The following is a 19,013-nucleotide window of genomic DNA, read 5'->3' as shown; positions in this document are numbered from 1 at the left end:
AGACACTTGATGAAGCAGTTATATAGAGTAAAAACCACACTAGTCCTTAACAATAAGTTACATACAGTATAGTGAGAAAAATAAGCATTCGATACGCTGCCCATTTTGTAAGTTTTCTCACCCACAAAGAATGAATGAGGTCTATAATATTTATCGTAGTTACACTTAAACTGTGAGACAGAATCTTTAAAAAAATCCAGAAAATCACATTGTATAATTTTTACATAATTAATTTGCATTTTATTGTATGAAATAAGTATTTGATACAATAGAAAAGCAGAACTTAATATTTGATCCAGAAACCTTTTTTTTGCAATTACAGAGGTAAGATATTTCCTGTAGTACTTGACCAAGTTTGCACACACTTCAGCAGGGATTTGCCCCACTCTTCCATACAGATCTTCTGCAGATCTTTCGGGTTTCGGGGCTGTCGCTGGGTAAAATTGAGTTTCAGCTCCCGCCAAAGATATTTTTTATCGGGTTCAGGCAAGGAGACTGGCTAGGACACTCCAGGATATTTAAATGTTTGTTACAGAGCCACTCCCTAGCTGCCCTGGCTGTATGTTTTGGGTCATTGTCATGTTGGAAGATCCAGCCATGACACATCTTCAATGCTTTTTGTGAGGGTAGGAGGTTGTTGGCCAAAATAATGCGATACAAGACACCATCTGTCTTCCCTTCATTATGATGCAGTTGTCCTGTCTCTTTTGCAAAAAAGCACCCCCAAAGTATGATGTTTCCCCCACCATGCTTCACAGTTGGGATTGTGTCCTGGTGGTTGTACTCATCCTTTTTCTTCCTCCAAACACAGCAAATAGAGTTCATACCAAAAGTTCTATATTGGTCTCATCTGATCACAAGATGTTCTACCATGCCTTCTCTTGATCATCTAGATCAGTGGTCCCCAACCTTTCTGACCTTGAGAGCCACATTCAGCTCTGCAAGAGGGTCACGAGCCACATCCAGCTCCTGCTCCACTCACAGTAGTGGCAACAAAAGCCCCTATTACAGGTATAATGATAACCAAAGCTTTTCCACACAAATCACCCTGAAGCATTATACCAAGATCCAAGGGTTCCCACCAAATCCCCATGCAGCATTCTTCCATCACGCACTCCCAACACAGTCAGATCCATCTTCAAACACCTCCTCTGACCGATAGTATCATCCTGTCTCCAGCGTACCATACTTACCGTGTTTTCTGGTTTTATAAGACGACTGGGCGTATAAGACGACCCCCAACTTTTCCATATAAAATATGGAATTTGGGATATACCGGCCGTATAAGACGGGGGGGTCATCTTATACGCCCAGTCATCTTATACGGCGTGTGGTTCCCAGGGTCTGGAGGAGAGGAGACTCTCCTTCAGGCCCTGGGATCCATATTCTTGTAAAAAATAAAGAATAAAAATAAAAAATATGCATATACTCACCCCTCCGACGGACCCTGGCTCTCAGCGCTGCAAGCATCTGCCTCCATTCCTAAGAATGCAGTGAGTGAAGGACCTTCGATGATGTCGCGGTCACGTGAGCGGTCAGGTGACCGGTCACCTGACCGCGATGTCATCGATGGTCCTTCACTCACTGCATTCTTAGAAACGGAGGCAGACGCTTGCAGCGCTGAGAGCAAGGGTCCGTCGGAGGGTTGAGTATATCCATATTTTTTTTTTTTATTCTTTATCTTTTACATAAATATGGATCCCAGGGCCTGAAAGAGAGTCTCCTCTCCTTCAGACCCTGGGAACCATCCAGGATCGCTCCGTGCATCCGTACCCGGCGTATAAGACGACCCCCGACTTTTGGGACATTTTTAGGGGTTAAAAAGTCATCTTATACGCTGGAAAATACGGTAAATTTTCTCTAAACCCATATGACCAGTAGATGAGCACCTAAATCTGCTCTTCTGTGCAGGGCTACTCACAAAGTTCACCATTTTGAGATGTGCTCTTCATACCTGTTTACTAAATCGGGAGCTAATGCACCAAGCTGGTAGACAGCCGCGAGCCACAATTCATGGGACCGTGAGCCACATGTGGCTCCCGAGCTACAGGTCGGGGACCCCTGATCTAGATGGTCATTAACGAACTTCAAACGGGCTGTGGACTGTGGTCCCAGTTCCTCCCGTGTAGTTCTGGGTTGATTCCTGACCATTATCAGAATAATTTTTACTCCACAGGGTGATATTTTGCATGGATTCTCAGACCGATGAAGATTGACAGCCATCTTATGTTTCTTCCATTTTCTAATAATTGTGTTAACAGTTGTTGCCTTCTCACCAAGCTGCTTGGATATTGTCCTATAGTTCATCCCAGCCTTGTGCAGGTCTACAATTTCGTCCCTGTTGTCCCTAGACAGCTCTTTGGTCTTGATTCTCACAGTTGAAGTGTACATACAATAAAAATTACAGACCTATCCATTCTTTGTAGGTGGGAAAATTTGCAAAATCAGCAGTGTATCAAATACTTATTTACCCCACTGTACAATATGGAGCATTTATGCCAATCCTCTCTTTGATAGTCTACATTTCTCTGGGAACCTAATGTGAATCTCTGTTGGACTGAAGTCTATATCTCTGTGGAGGGGTAGAATCCTGCTGCAATTAAAAACACCTAAGGCTAAGGGGCAGAGTACTCAGTCAGAAATAATACAAATATAAAAAATATTGACTGGCACATCCAAACATAAATCAGGTCTGAACAGGTGCTTACCTAGAGTGACCAACTCATATACAATGAAACAGGTAAGGCAGTATTCTGTAGCGATATAGCATGTATTGAGAATGCTACGTGCAATGTGGCTGCCAGTGGCACATGAATTGGCCAATTTATGTGCTAAGCATTTTCATTTTTTCATATTTCTAGTGCAGTAATGCAATTCAATTTTCATTTTTTTGTTTCCATGCTATAGGGCTACAGAGTGCTGCCTTATCTGTTTAATTGTATATGAGTTGGCAACTCTAGGTAAGCCGGCTGCGATCGTTCGGAAATAAATGCATGAAAAATCTGACGTGGGTTCCCCCCTGTTTTATTGAACTAACCAGACAAAACTCACAGCTAGGGGCTGCAACCCCCATGTGTCAACTTCTGCAGGATTGGTTATCAAGAATAGAGGGGTCCCCGCCCTGTTTTTTTAATTATTTAAATAAATAATTTAAAAAAAACAGCATGGGTTCCCCCACATTTTTGAAAACCAGCCTTGCTAAAGCTCACAGGTGGGGGCTGCTATTCTCAGGCTGGTAAGGGGCCATTGATAAAGACCCCCCAACCTAAAAACAGCCTAAAATACCCTGATCATCTGCACCTACTGTCACTGTTATTAGCGGCAGCAGGTGTCGGATGATGGGGGTAAGAGTCCCAAAAGCTCCCACCTGTTGTCGTTCGGACTTTAATATAATGCTCATCATTCTCCTCTGCTCTCCGGCAGAGCAGGGGAGAATGATGAGAGCCAGCTTCAGCACCAACCGCCGGTGAACAGTGCTTACTGTAGTGCTTCTTCCGAGACGGCTGTACGTGTAGTACTGATGTGGCACACGGTTGCCACACGTAGAACATCCACGGACACGGATATTTCTGGTACCATTTTTATCCGGTACCGGAAATAAACGGACCTGTGAAACCGGCCTTATAAAAATTGTAACTGCAAAAACAAAACCTCACTCTGGTCCAATATTGGTCATTGTTACTTGTAGCACAATGTCTTTGGAAAACTATATGGCACCTATACAGCTAAATATACCCCTTTCCTTTGAATTCCGCAGCATGACCAGACTTAAGTTAGTGATCATGTGTATGGCATTGCTGTAGTGAGGAAAACCCATTTAATTTATGGGGTGTCTCAAGAAGCACAAGATGGGCACAGTTTTATGGGTATTAAAATGGTATACTTGAAATTTTCATTGTGTGTTATTTTTACAAAACGAATATTAGGACAAAATAGTCACTACACACGAGTACCCAGAGAGATATAACTTCTAAAATCGGGTCCCTTGTTGGGGGACTGTTCTAGCACCTCCAGTGGCTCTTCAAATGGTACCCACAAATTATTTCAGGAAAATCTATGCTACAAAAGTCAAATGGCGTTCCTTCCCATCCAGTCATGCTGTGTACCCAAATGGCCCATGCATGAAGTAGTGCCAAGCACCGGATATATTGCATTACTAATTCTAGGGCTCTAGGGTGAAAAATGAAAAAATAGAAGCTAAAGCAATGTTTTAGTGGAAATTTAGTTTTTTAATTCACTTTCATGGTCAAATGTTATAAATTGTGTGAAGCATCAAAAGGGTTAGCAACCTTCCTGAATATGGTTTTGAATACTTTGTGAGGTGCAGTTTTAAAAATTGTTAATAGGTTTTCTAACATATAGGGTCCTCGTCACTTCGAATGTGAAGTGATTCTTAAAAAATAAGTTTTGTAAATTTCATTGAAAAAATGAAAAATTCCTCCTAAACTTTTAAGCCTTTCAACTTCCTAAGAAAAAGACGTTTCAAAAATAATGCTGATATAAAGTATACCACATAAATTAGTTAATAAATAACATTATCATATGACTAACTAACTGTTTTAAGGGCATAAAGTTCAAAATTTGCAAATTTTTTTAAATTTTACAAATTTGTAACATTTTTTATGAATTATGATATGCAAATCATATCAACCTAAATTTAACATAAAGTACAGTGTGTCACAAAAAAAGTCTCAATCCCTGGTATATGGAAAGCGTTTCACAGTTATTACCAAATAAAGTGACACATCAGATTTTAAAACTTTGGCCCGGTCGGGAAAGTGAAATCTGGTTTTGGCGGGAAGGAGTTAAACTGAAACACTGAAAAAAATCTTGGCATGTTAAGTCACGTTATGGAAATACAGTATTTTCCTATAGAAGCATTCCCCAAGACAGTGTTCCCCAAGTTCGGTCCTCAAGAGCCACCAACGGGTCATGTTTTCAGGATTTCCTTAGTAATGCCCAGGTGAGAACTCCATAATCTAGACAGGCTTCAATTCCATCACCTGGGCCATACTAAGGAAATCCTAAAAACACGAGCTGTTGGTGGCTCTTGAGGACTGGAGTTGGGGAACACTGCCCTAAGAGTAGAATATGTCTTTGTGCATAGGTGGTACCGTATGATGGTACCGATTTACCTTACAGACAGATTTTCATAGAATAACAGGGTTGGCTTGAGGTAGGAATACTGCCAAGATTTTGCAAAGCAGTCATCAAAGCAAAAGGTGGCTACTTTGAAGAGCCTAGAATATAAGACATACAGTAATTTCAGTTGTTTCACACTTTTTTGTTAAGTATATAATTCCACATGTGTTAATTCATAGTTTTGATGCCTTCAGTGTGAATGTACAATTTTCATAGTCTTGAAAATACAGAAAAATCTTTAAATGAGAAGGTGTGTCCAAACTTTTGGTCTGTACTGTATTTGGTATTGCCACGTCTATAAAAATATGATCTATAAAATAATAGGGCATCTGTCAGGCATTCTTTGAGCCTTCCCATTGACTTTTATTGTAAAGCGTCTTCAGACAGGACAGTCCCTGAGTCAGCCCAAGGAAGTGTTAACAAAGAGTATGTATGCAATTAAGGAAAAAAGCAACTCCTCCTTGAAGGTCAGGAGAACATGCTTTCTTCTATGAGATGTAATGTTACACTGCCCTGCAGAGCTGAGTGTGTTTACAATCATGTCCAACTTTCATCTTTTGGTAATGTCAGAGGAGTGGGCACTGGAGAGTATAGTGTGATTACAAATAGATCTTGTGGCGGTCAGTTGAGGGGGGATGAGAGCTGACAGCACTGAGAAAGGAGAGCTGCAGAGATATTTGTAACCATACTCAGTTCAGCTGTACTCCCATCCTCCCACATTGACTTCCATGAGATGAAAGCTTGATGTGTTTGTAATCACGCTAAGCTCTGCTGTATCCCTCTTCCCCCCACACTAACTTCTGTAAGGTGAAAGTTACAACAGGTGTTTGTATAAACAGTCAGCTCAGTTGTACTCTACACAGTAGCTGCATACGGGTTCTGCTAAGGTATATGTGAACATTGAATGAATTTTGAACTGCATTATTAGTATGCAGACCATTTAGCCTTTAAGGGGGTGATCCTGATGAGTGACTAGCAGCATTGATACAGTGATTAACAGCTAGCCCTGAAGGCACTCTTAAACAACCCCTGTTCGAAATCGGTCGCCAAATCTGAATTTGCCATATTCGTGCCATGTTGTTACCTTATTTGTGCAAAATTTATGTTTGATGATCAGTTCTGAACATCTTCGGTCATTTCTACTCCCATTGACTCCAATTCCATTCGGCTGAGGTTATCACTAGAGCTGAGTGAAGTTTTAAAAATGCGCTCAATTCTACTGATAACCTCAGAATGATCAGGGATTTCAATGAATTAACACTGTAAATGCTAAATGTTTTCCCACAAACCAATATATCTACTCAACTTTTTTTTCTGCTCTTCAACATGCTGCCCAAAGATTGTTTATGATTTCCTTGATGACAGGTCCTCTTTAAATAGCGAGAGTAAGGAGTAAAATTATTGAATGTTATGACTATCCATTGCTCTAGCATTCCCATCCAAACCTTTACTGTTGTCAAAATATAAAAAGTCATAACTTTTTTTTTACATAAAAAATGTAACACTTAAATAGTGTTAATAATAAGAAATTATTTCCCATGTCTAAAAGTGGTTGTCCGGTCTAACCTGATAAGTCTGCAATCACTCTGTGTGACTGAAGACTTATGAATACCCACAATGCACACACTGTTTCACGGGTTTCAGTCCCGGGACCAGAGGGTATGTATTTGAGGTATACATCCTCCCAGCCAGTGGGTGCAGTCTCGCTCTCCATACACTTTTAGGGCAGTCCCACACGTCCAGATAATTCCGGTACCGGAAAAATCGGTACGGGAATTATCCATGTCCGTGTGCCCGTGCGTTTCTGTGGCACATCAGTGTGGCACACGTGCGGCACACATGTGCCGCCTGTGTGCCCACTGGGTACCACACGCACCGTGCAGGAGACAGCGCTAAAGTTTAGCGCTGTCCCCTGCATCTGGTGCTGAAGCTGCGATTCATATCTTCTCTGCAGCAGCGTTTGCTGTAAAGAATATATGATAAATCCTTTTTTTTTTTGTTTCTCGTGTTTAAAATAAAGGTCCATGTCCCCACCTCCCTCCCACCCCCTGTGCGCCCGCCCGCTGTTCTTAAAATACTCACCCGACTCCCCCGCTGGCTGGCGCTGCTTGCTGTCCTGGCCACACCTACTGTATGAGCGGTCACGTGTTGCCGCCGATTACAGTCATGAATATGCAGCTCCACCTCCCATAGGGGTGGAGCCGCATATATTCATCACTGTAAATGAGTGGCCCCACGTGACCGCTCATACAGTAGAAAGTGCGGCCAGGACAGGAAGCAGCGCCAGCCAGCGAGGGAGCTGGCTGAGTATTTTAAGAACAGCGGGCGGGCGCACAGGGGGGTGGGAGGGGGGTGGGGACATGGACCTTTATTTTAAACACGAGAAACAAAAAAAAAAGGGATTATTCATATCTTCTTTGCAGCAAACGCTGCTGCAGAGAAGATATGAATCGCAGCTTCAGCACCAGTGGGGGGGACAGCGCTTACTGTAGGGCTGTCTCCTGCATGGCACACGGACAGCACACGGACAACGTCCGTGTGCGGTACGTGTTTTACACGGACCCATTGACTTTAATGGGTCCGTGTAATACGTGCGCTCCCACGAACACTGACATGTCTCAGTGTTTGGCACACGGAGACACGGTCCGCAAAAAATCAATGACATCTGCACAGATGCATTGATTTTTATGTGTCTACGTGTGTCAGTGGCTCCGGTACATGAGGAAACTGTCACCTCACGTACCGGAGCCAATGACGTGTGAAACCAGCCTTATTGAGCCTAGGCTGTACCCCTAGTCTGACACGCTCAGTGGCCCTCCACATCACTGGTTGGGGTGTGACCTCTGCTCAATACAAGTGTATGGACCAAGGCCGCACACACTGACCGGTGGTATGCATAACTCATACATACGCTCCGTTCCCAGGTGACTGCAGACATATCGGTTTTGACCGGACAACCCCTTTTTAGGTGAGTTCGCACCACATGACTTAAGTGATTGCACATGAGTAAATATTTAACGATTGGCTGTTGTTTAATAGCATTTTAACACAGGCAGATCACACTTAATGATGCACACTGAACAATCTGTAATAGATTATTCAGTGTGCAGATTCTGCCTTTGTTTCCAGCTGTGCAAGTCCTGTTTACACAGGACAATGCGCTGCTGAGATTGATGGTCTTCTGTGCAGCACAGAATATCATATCTCCAGAGCCTTTTGCTTGTTCAACAGGTGATCAGCAGCCTGCCTACACAGCAAGATTATCATGAAACAACAAGCATTCCTGGAAGTGTTTATTCATGGTAATCTTACACTGTAAATGGATCCTATTCCTTACACATCTATACATTGCATTAATTAGGACACTTCTAACATTGCTTATTGGATGTCAATATATTCTTTTTTTATTTACAGAAAACCAAAAGTGATAATAGTATGCTGAAGCGAAAGCAAAGCTCAAGAGTAGAGGCTCAGCCGGTTACAGATTTTGGGCCTGATGAATCACTCTCTGATAATGCTGATATCCTATGGATCAACAAGCCAGTGAGTTCTGTTTTTTTCTATTTATTTGTGTGCCTTGTAAAAAAAAAAATAGGGATCCAACTCAGATTTAAATTTCACACTCTCGTCACTGGATAACAACAAAGCAATTAATTTATGAGCTTAGTAATACCTGTGCCTTTTAAAAATATAAGAATAACTAAGTATTTTCTTTGTATTTGTTTACATTATTATTACATTATCATTAAATGGTCTCTCATTTCAAAAAATTTTGTATGAATGAATAAAACAAAGTGAATATAAAAAACTTAATAAGACTACATTCCCACAATGAGCTTTTTGGTGAGTTTTTGATGTTCCAGAATTTCCGCAGCATTTCTGAACCCATTACGTTAGATAGGTTACTTGCATTCTTTCAAAAAGATGCAGCATCAAAAACTCATTGTGGGAATATAGCCTAATATATCTTATCAGGGCAATATGCCATTTTTTTCTACTTTGAGTCACTATTCATCTTCTTGCTCCTGAACTCATCATCCACTCTTAAAAAAAATCAAATCCAACTTGGTCAGAGCAAGACGGTATGCCATCTGAAGGCTTCTGTGAAAACTTATGTAGAGGGGAGGTTGGTGGAGCAGAGAAAGGCACTGACATTGCCTGAGAGACAAATACATTCTGAAGCTTTTAATAAGTGTCTTATTTCACTCCAGTTTTGGATTCACAGCTACACTGCTCAATTCTGATAGATTATGTCCTCTCCATGCTGAATATGTGTTACATGGAGACAAGAGAGCCGAAAGCCATCATGTCTGTATGTACTGTGTATGGAAGACAACATAGCAATGGTGTTCAAAAGTCATGTATAGGCATAGGATAAATAGATGTTTCACGTTCAAAACATTGTCTGTCAAATATCTTCAACACTAATATGATATATTATGTATGGTTTTGTTAAGAATTCATTTTTGAATTCTCTCTGTGTAATATTTTTAGCTTTTGAAGCAGTTTTGCCTGCAATTTCTGCAACAATATGGGAATTAAAAGCACAGCTAAATACTGTACAAATTCAGAGCCAAAATTAGCCAAACACAGATAATGTTCGTGTGACAAATCATAAGCTGGATGGAGTAGCCAATGACATTGAAACACATCTGCTGCTTTACAGGGGTATTTCCATCTCCAAGATCCTATCCCAATTTGTAGTAGGTGTAATAATAATAATATTACAAAATCCTCCAATTAGAAATGTAGAATAGTTTTTTGATTCGCTATGTCTCTTTCCCCATGTGCAGACATTGCAGGATCTTAGGTATCCCTGGTTTACGACCACTAGCAACTAGCTAACTAACTATATCAGTTGTTGTAACCATAACTCAGGACAGGCCCAGATCTGGTTGGCCCAGAAAATCAAAAAAGAGGATAGAGTAATAATAAGAACATCCTTTGCCTATCGAAAGCTCACCTCTCCTCGGATTCTATCAGAATGGCAAGAAAGGTGCAATGTCTCAACATCAACTGTTAGGAAGAGATGTTTGGAAGCAGGTTTGAAAGGCCTCAAGGCCTGAAATGATCCATTGATGACAGCCATGCAAGACAAAGGTGAAAACTGTGGGCATTGAAATATTCAAAATGGAAAAAGGGGAAGTGGGAGAATGTACTGTTTAGTGATGAAAGCACTTTTGCATTTTGGGAAAAGGTGGCAAGTCTTGCGAGAAGGTTCCCACATGAAGATTCAAAGCCAGAGTGTTTGAGCTTCTCTATGTAATGTCTGATGAAAACAATGGTCTAGCGCTGTTTGGCAGCCAAAGGTGTTGGAAGGCTTCGTATTGTGGAGGGTATGGTTAATGCAAAAAAAAAAAAAATACATAGACATCTTTCATAAGAAGATGCTGCCTTTCTCAACACCTGTTTTCTGGGGATTACATCTTCCAGGATGATAATGCTCCTTGTCACAGAGCTAAGACAGCAATAGTGGAAAAAAAAGAACAAGGTGGCTACTATTGACTTGCCAGCTCAGTCCCCGGACCGCATTCCAATTGAAAATTTGTAGCACAAGGTATCATTAGGGATATCTAGAAAACAACCAAGGACCAAGCGTGAGTTAATTGAAGCCCTGATACTGGCCTGGAACCACATCATCACTCTCAAATATCTGCAGAAGCTTGTTCACTCAATGCCACAGAGATGCAAATTGATGCTCAAGAGCAAAGTCTGGCCATAAAGTATTAAAAGCAAAACATGGACTTACAAAGCTATTTTCAAGGCCCTGGATTAAATAAAAAAATATAAATCTTAAAAAGTAACATGTAAGTCTGTGTTAACTTTCATCGAAAAGTAATGAACTTACAAACCTATTTACCGTTCTACACAGTTTACTCGTGTAGGTAAGCTGTACTGTAAAAAAGTTATCAATCAAACACATACCATAACAATTTATACACTTGGTACATGCAAAAATGAGTAGGGCACACATTGAGGATTTACAAAAACAAATGTGTTACACCAGTTTCACTGGGGAGATGCAAAAGTAAGAAAGATATAGTTTTCTTCAAGTCTATGCAGCACTTTTGAACACCACTGTAGCAGCTAAGAGAAAAACAGTCTACATTGGGGAAAATTCAGGATACAAATCTTATAATTACCATAAATTAGTGTTATTCCTCATGTACACACCCAAGCAGCTTACTTTTAAAAGTCACCTGAAATGTCAGGTACATAAGTGGTTGTGGATTTCATATGTTCTGATTATGTAGAGATATTGGATTAGTATTTTAGAGGGGAACATGGCTGCAGTTGGGTGGACCTACCGCTACCTGTCACCCAGTGCTTGTCCTAAATGTCCAGCTTAGTAAAGTGCAGTGGGGCCATCCCATTTTATTATACAATAATGGATTATCTAATTGCAGTTGGAAATAATAAAAAAAATCAAGGTCCAAGTTCATCAAGACTGGCATTGTTTGTGGCTTGCTGGAGTCAGATGCCTCTTAATGAATCAGTACCGTCAGACCAGTGGCGTGCACATCTATGTGCATCACAACACTAATCCAACTCCATCCGGGGCCTGCAGTAAGGTGTGTGGCATAAGGAATGCCTCTGTCCTTCATGAAATGATGAGCGAGAGGCACCACACCCCTATCCCCAAACCCTGCCCACTTTGTTGGAGCTGAGCAAAAACTCCATAAGCTGCTAAATTTATAGTGCACCTCCCATTGCACCATATTTTTGCTACTTTTCAAAAGATTTTAACCCCAGAATTTTGGCGCAAAAGTTTTGCGGAGTCAGACCCTCGATTTCTTAGAATAAAATGTAAACTATACATAGAGTTACCATTTTAAGATGCAGTATGTTAAAGATCTTTTTTACTTCACTGCCATGGATATAGTTCAGCACAGTGTTCAGAAAACTCTTAAGAAAAGAGAAAATACGCTATAGCTTGTGCTTGGTTGAAAATTGAAATTATACTTGTCATGTAGCGTTAACCATTCACATTAAAAAAATTACCTTAAACTGTTCTCTTTTTTTCCAGTGGGTGCACTCGTTACTACGCATTTGTGCAATTATCAGTGTCATTTCCGTGTGTATGAACACCCCAAAGACCTTTGAACATTATCCTCCTCTTCAGTATGTGACAATTGCCCTTGATACCCTATTGATGTTTCTTTACACTGCAGAGATGATTGCAAAAATGCACATCCGAGGAATTGTCAAGGTGAGATAACCATTACATAATTACATAGCATGGTGTTTTTGATGTCTTTCCGTTCACGGTTCAGATGTTCACTAGATCCAGAGCCTTAACCTGCAATGGAAAAGCTAGGTGTAGTCATTTCTATCTTTTTAATTCTTACTTAAAACTGTTTACTCTCCTGATATTTTAGAAATGTCAAAAAGATTATTTTTTCTTAAAGGGAACTTGTCATCTGGTTATCCCTGTAAAAGCCATTGCCACCAGGGTCTTCAGCCTTCATAACAAGCCTGCTAAATCCACCAGTAAGTGCTGTTTATCTAAAAAAAAGCTCTGAAGTTGTCCAGCACTGCATTCTAGTGAGCACCAAGTGATCCCATGGGCATCTTGCTCAGGGTCCACTCTCTGCCTTGTAATGTCAGCACTGTACACAGTCATTACAGAGCACAGAGCCTGCTGTGTTAAAATGCCAAAGAATGTTGTGGTAGTGGCTTTTCAATGGAAAAACTCATGACTGATTCCCTCTAACTTGTTCTATGTTTTATTTACTATGCACTCACATTTGAAATGTTTTTACAAAATGCATCAAAAACAGATATTTATTTTTACAGCTGTTTATAAGAATTTAAAATGAGTTGATGAGGTTAAAAATCTTATCAAATAGTTAAATACATCATCCAAAAGCAGATGTCCTATATCATCTTCAACTCCGATGATTTTGCAGAATGCTTTATATTTTCCCAAATACTGTAAGTTTTTTACGTTCAAAACATGACAGATACACATTGGATCTAACTTCAATATTATCTTTCTACCATCTAGCTTCATGTGTTAACCTTTTAACCCTTTTCACACTTGAGACGTCCATACAACCCTGTGACCTGGGTCTTGTTATCCTGGGACATATGGATACCTTTCGGCGATTTTGTGCGCACACGGACAGTGCAAGCACGATTGCTGCCTGTTATCAGCTGATTCTGACAGCTGACACCCAGCACTAAGTGCCAGGCGTGGCACTTTGAACTTGACCACAGAATTTCGGGAGCAGGCAGAGGGATGACAGCCCTTCTGCCCTTCGATTGGAGACCCCGCGGCGTGACACGGGATCCTGACTGTTGCCATGGTGACCCAATGTCGTCATGATGACGTCCGGATCAACAGAACTAGGAAAGTTGCTTGATCATGCTCAGAGCAACTTACCCTGTCAAGGCAGCGCTGACAGTTTGCATAGTATAGGGATGCTGCTGCATCCCCATGCTATTCAAGCGATCAGCCTGCTAAAAATGAAAGTCCCATAGTGGGACAAAGTAAAAAATGTTTTAAAAAAGTTAGAAAGAAGTTAAAAACAAATCTTAAAAATATTTTTTTTTTAAAAATCTAAGAATATTAATTAAAAAATCTAAATATATTCAACCCATGACTGAATATTTTTATGGAAAAAAAATAAAACAATAAAAGTACACATATTTAGGATCACCATATGCAGAATGACCCAACCTATGAAACTGTGCCACTAGTTAACCCCATTAGTGAACACCATAATAAAACAAGGCAAAAAACAATTCTTTTTCATCATACCGCAGAACAAAAAGTGGAATATAACACAATTGAAAAGATGAATGTAAATAAAAATGGAACCCCTGAAAACTTGATCTTGTCTCACAAAAAAACAAGGCTTCATAGGAAAATAAAAAAGCTCTCAGAATAAAGCACTGCAAAAATAATTTTTTATATAAAATAGTTTGTATTGTGTAAAAGCGCCAAAACATTAAAAAACAATATAACTGTGGTATCTTTGCACTGACCCAAAGAATAAAACTGCCTTATCAATTTTACCACAAGCAGAATTACATAAACACCGACCCCCCAAAAGTTCCTGAATTGCAAATTTTTGTTCATTCTTCTTTCCTATTTTTGGGAGAAAATCAAAAAATGTCATGTGTCTGAAAATGGTACCAATAGAAACATCAACTTGTACTGCATAAAAATGGCCCTCACATGACTCTGTGGGCTGGAGTAGGGAAAAATTATAGCTCTCAAAATATGGTGATGCCAAAACTTTTCTTTTGCAATAAAAAAGTCTTTTAGTGTGTGACAGCAGCCAAACATAAAAAAAGTATAAATCTGGTATCGCTGTAATCGCACCGACCCGAAGAATAAAGTCGTCTAATCACTTATACTGCATGAGGAACGCCGTAAAAAAAAAATAAAGCCAATTCTTCACCTTCTGTTTTGTTCATTCTGCCTCCCAAAGATCGCAGTAATTCTGACCAGCCAATCACAGCCACATGACAATAAAGTAAAAAAAAAAAAGCATGTGACAGCCTGTGATTGGTGCTGTGTGACGCCGCACCAATCACAGCTGTCACAGTAGGTGGGGTGATAGCCACGTCACCTCACCTGATTAACCCCTATGGCGCTGATTGGCTGAACAATAGCTTCTAGCCAATCAGCGCCAAAGGGGTTAATTTAAAATACCGATCAGCGCCCTGCATGCCATCTTTCTCTCAGATTTGGCATGCAGAACAGTTGTCCAAGCCCCTCTGTCTGACCTGAGTGAAGGAATCCATTGGTGGCCAGTGTGATCAACCCGGCGATCTCCTGCCCTCCTGTGCAGTGCTGATCTCCAGCTCCATGCTCTGTGCTTGTGCTCTCTGCTGCCATCTGCCTGCTGTGTGAGGCCTTTGATCACAGCAGCAGCACCTCCCCCACCCCTTTCCCATCCCCTATCCCTGTTCCAGTACCCCCTCCCCCACCCTCCAATTGAATTTTTTGCACACATTTTTGCGCTTTTTTTCCTTTGCGCGGCGTCCCGCGCAGAGCATTCGTGCCCTTCCTGTGTCCACAGCGCTCTGATCTGTATCGCTGCTGATCAGAGACTGCGCCACAGGACTTTTTTTTTAGCTAGTTAGTGTAACGGACATTGCAGTCAAAGCGACTTCCGTTTTTTTTTTATAAAAAAAAATAGTAGTTAGTACAGTGTAGTTTTAGACATAACAAGGTAGCGTAGCCGGCGTCAGTGTTTGGTGACGTCCCTCCATCCCTGTTCCAGTACCCCCCTCCCCCCCTCCAATTCAATTTTTAGCACACTTTTTTGCGCTTTTTCCCTATTAGTGACGACCGGTCTTTTTTTTAGAAAAAAAAAATTGTACAGAGTATTTTAGTGGTAGCATGTTAGTGTAGCCGGCGTCACAGCGTTAGTGACGACCGATCATCTTTTAGAAAAAAAAAATCGTACAGAGTAGTTTTATAGGTAGGGAGGTAGCGTCTTTTTTGCATAAAAAAATCTGCTATCGCCAGATAATCTCTAGTGCATTAGGGGAGCGTACGTCACACTGTTAGTGGCGTTCGCTTTTCTTTTGTAAAAGGAATAATTAGTTGCGTTGTCTAATTTTTAGAGAGTGCATTAGGGGAGCGTACGTCACACTGTTAGTGGCGTTCGCTTTTCTTTTGCAAAAAGAATAGTTGCGTCGTCTAATTTTTAGCGCGTTCATTAGGGGGGCGTACGTCACACTGTTAGTGGCGTTCGTTTTTTCTTTTGTAAAAAGAATAATTAGTTGCATCGTCTAATTTTTAGCGAGTGCATTAGGGGAGCGTACGTCACACTGTTAGTGGGGTTCGATTTTCTTTTGTAAAAAGAATAGTTGCGTCGTCTAATTTTTAGCGCGTTCATTAGGGAAGCGTAAGTCACACTGTTAGTAGCGTTCACTTTTCTTTTGTAAAAAGAATAATTAGTTGCGTTGTCTAATTTTTAGCGAGTGCATTAAGGGAGCGTACGTTACACTGTTCGTGACGTTCGTTTTTTCTTTTGTAAAAAGAATAGTTGCGTTGTCTAATTTTTAGTGAGTGCATTAGGGGAGCGTACGTCACACTGTTAGTGGCGTTCGCTTTTCTTTTGTAAAAAGAATAGTTGCGTCTTCTAATTTTTAGCGCGTTCATTAGGGGAGCGTACGTCACACTGTTAGTGGTGTTCGCTTTTCTTTTGTAAAAAGAATAATTAGTTGCGTCGTCTAATTTTTAGCGCGTTCATTAGGGGAGCGTACGTCACACTGTTAGTGGCGTTCACTTTTCTTTTGTAAAAAGAATAATTAGTTGCGTCGTCTAATTTTTATCGAGTGCATTAAGGGAGCGTACGTTACACTGTTAGTGGCATTCGTTTTTTCTTTTGTAAAAAGAATAGTTGCGTTGTCTAATTTTTAGTGAGTGCATTAGGGGAGCGTACGTCACACTGTTAGTGGCGTTCGTTTTTTCTTTTGCAAAAAAAAGATGTATTTGCGTAGGGTAAATTTATACTTTTTTTATACAAACTTATTTTTTTACATCTGATTTTTCTTTTCATCTTTTTTTGTTTCTTCTACATTTTTTCTCACTACTTGTTTTTTTCTCTCTGATTTGGTTATAATAAAGAGTACCCTATACACAAGCCCCACACATTACACGTATAAAAGCACCACTTACACACACATCCCCAGGGTTTGGGGAAAAAAAATGGCCCATTCGTCAACAAGGCGCTATTCACCAGAGGAGGCTTACGCCATCCTTGCGTCCGACACGGATACAGCCAGTGAGGAAGATCCCACATTCCTCTATTCCTCCTCCTCATCTTCCTCCTCCTCATCTGGTGAGGAAGGACCCCCAACAAGGCACCCTAGGACCCAGGCAACTCCTGCAGCAATCGATCCTGTATGGATTGCACCCCCTGAAAATTTTCAGCCCGTCATTCCGGATTTCAGCAGCAGCTCAGGAATCTAGTTTGACACGACTGGCCTCACTGAAATTGACTTCTTCAAATTCTTTTCCAGTGATGGAATAATAAATCTTATGGTGGCCCAGACTAACCTGTATGCCCAACAATTTTTCACCCAAAATCCCACGTCATCACACCCCAGATGGACCCCCGTAAATGCAGCAGAGATGATGACATTTTGGGGAATTGTGCTGCATATGGACATAATCAAAAAGCCAAAGCTTCGGCAATACTGGAGTACTGACATTCTCTACAGTACACCGGTATTCCGCATGGCCATGAAAAGGACACGATTTGAAGGGATCCAAAAATTTTTGCATTTTAGTGATGCACAGTGTCCTCCTCGAGACGATCCAAACTTTGATCATCTGTATAAAATTCGGCCAGTGGTTGAACACTTCAGCAGAGAATTTGCTGAGGCGTACACACCCCAGAGGGATATCGGTATTGATGAATCACTCGTTCACTTCAAAGGGAGGCTAAAATTCCGACAATACCTGCCCAGTAAGAGGTCCAGGTACGGAATAAAGCTGTACAAACTGTGCGAGAGTACCTCAGGGTACACCCACAGATTTAGGGTCTACGAGGGGAAGGACACCCAGATTTAATGCCCCCCCATTCTGGGGGTGAGTGGGAAAATTGTGTGGGAATTGCTGCACCCACTGCTGGATAGGGGTTTTCACCTCTACATTGACAACTTTACACCAGCATTCCACTCTTCAAGGCCCTCTCTGCCAGAGGTACAGCTGCATGTGGCACTGTGCGAAAAAATCAGCGAGGCCTCCCTAAGCCGCTAATTGGGCAAATGCTGAGAAAAGGGGAGAGCAGAGCCCAATGCAGCAACAACATGCTGGTTGTCAAGTATAAGGACAAAAGGGATGTCCTTATCATAGTAACATAGTAACATAGTTAGTAAGGCCGAAAAAAGACATTTGTCCATCCAGTTCAGCCTATATTCCATCATAATAAATCCCCAGATCTACGTCCTTCTACAGAACCTAATAATTGTATGATACAATATTGTTCTGCTCCAGGAAGACATCCAGGCCTCTCTTGAACCCCTCGACTGAGTTCGCCATCACCACCTCCTCAGGCAAGCAATTCCAGATTCTCACTGCCCTAACAGTAAAGAATCCTCTTCTATGCTGGTGGAAAAACCTTCTCTCCTCCAGACGCAAAGAATGCCCCCTTGTGCCCGTCACCTTCCTTGGTATAAACAGATCCTCAGCGAGATATTTGTATTGTCCCCTTATATACTTATACATGGTTATTAGATCGCCCCTCAGTCGTCTTTTTTCTAGACTAAATAATCCTAATTTCGCTAATCTATCTGGGTATTGTAGTTCTCCCATCCCCTTTATTAATTTTGTTGCCCTCCTTTGTACTCTCTCTAGTTCCATTATATCCTTCCTGAGCACCGGTGCCCAAAACTGGACACAGTACTCCATGTGCGGTCTAACTAGGGATTTGTACAGAGGCAGTATAATGCTCTCATCATGTGTATCCAGACCTCTTTTAATGCACCCCATGATCCTGTTTGCCTTGGCAGCTGCTGCCTGGCACTGGCTGCTCCAGGTAAGTTTATCATTAACTAGGATCCCCAAGTCATTCTCCCTGTCAGATTTACCCAGTGGTTTCCCATTCAGTGTGTAATGGTGATATTGATTCCTTCTTCCCATGTGTATAACCTTACATTTATCATTGTTAAACCTCATCTGCCACCTTTCAGCCCAAGTTTCCAACTTATCCAGATCCATCTGTAGCAGAATACTATCTTCTCTTGTATTAACTGCTTTACATAGTTTTGTATCATCTGCAAATATTGATATTTTACTGTGTAAACCTTCTACCAGATCATTAATGAATATGTTGAAGAGAACAGGTCCCAATACCGACCCCTGCGGTACCCCACTGGTCACAGCGACCCAGTTAGAGACT

The 19,013-nt window shown here is 41.2% G+C and overlaps 1 protein-coding gene across 2 annotated transcripts in view; it reads left to right on the top strand.

Annotated features, from left to right (window-relative positions):
* Positions 1-19,013, top strand: part of NALCN (sodium leak channel, non-selective) — a 1,007,092-nt gene that overhangs the window by 119,764 nt on the left and 868,315 nt on the right. For both annotated transcript variants that reach the window (XM_069757980.1, XM_069757979.1), the window contains exons 2-3: positions 8,557-8,685; positions 12,170-12,352. In XM_069757980.1, coding sequence (XP_069614081.1) covers positions 8,578-8,685; positions 12,170-12,352 — 291 coding nt within the window. In that variant the 5' untranslated portion in view covers positions 8,557-8,577. The remainder of the gene's footprint in view (positions 1-8,556; positions 8,686-12,169; positions 12,353-19,013) is intronic.

Source organism: Ranitomeya imitator, chromosome 3 (assembly GCF_032444005.1).
Source record: "Ranitomeya imitator isolate aRanImi1 chromosome 3, aRanImi1.pri, whole genome shotgun sequence".
Lineage (NCBI taxonomy): Eukaryota > Metazoa > Chordata > Amphibia > Anura > Dendrobatidae > Ranitomeya > Ranitomeya imitator.
This window is presented reverse-complemented; position numbering and strand designations above follow the sequence as displayed.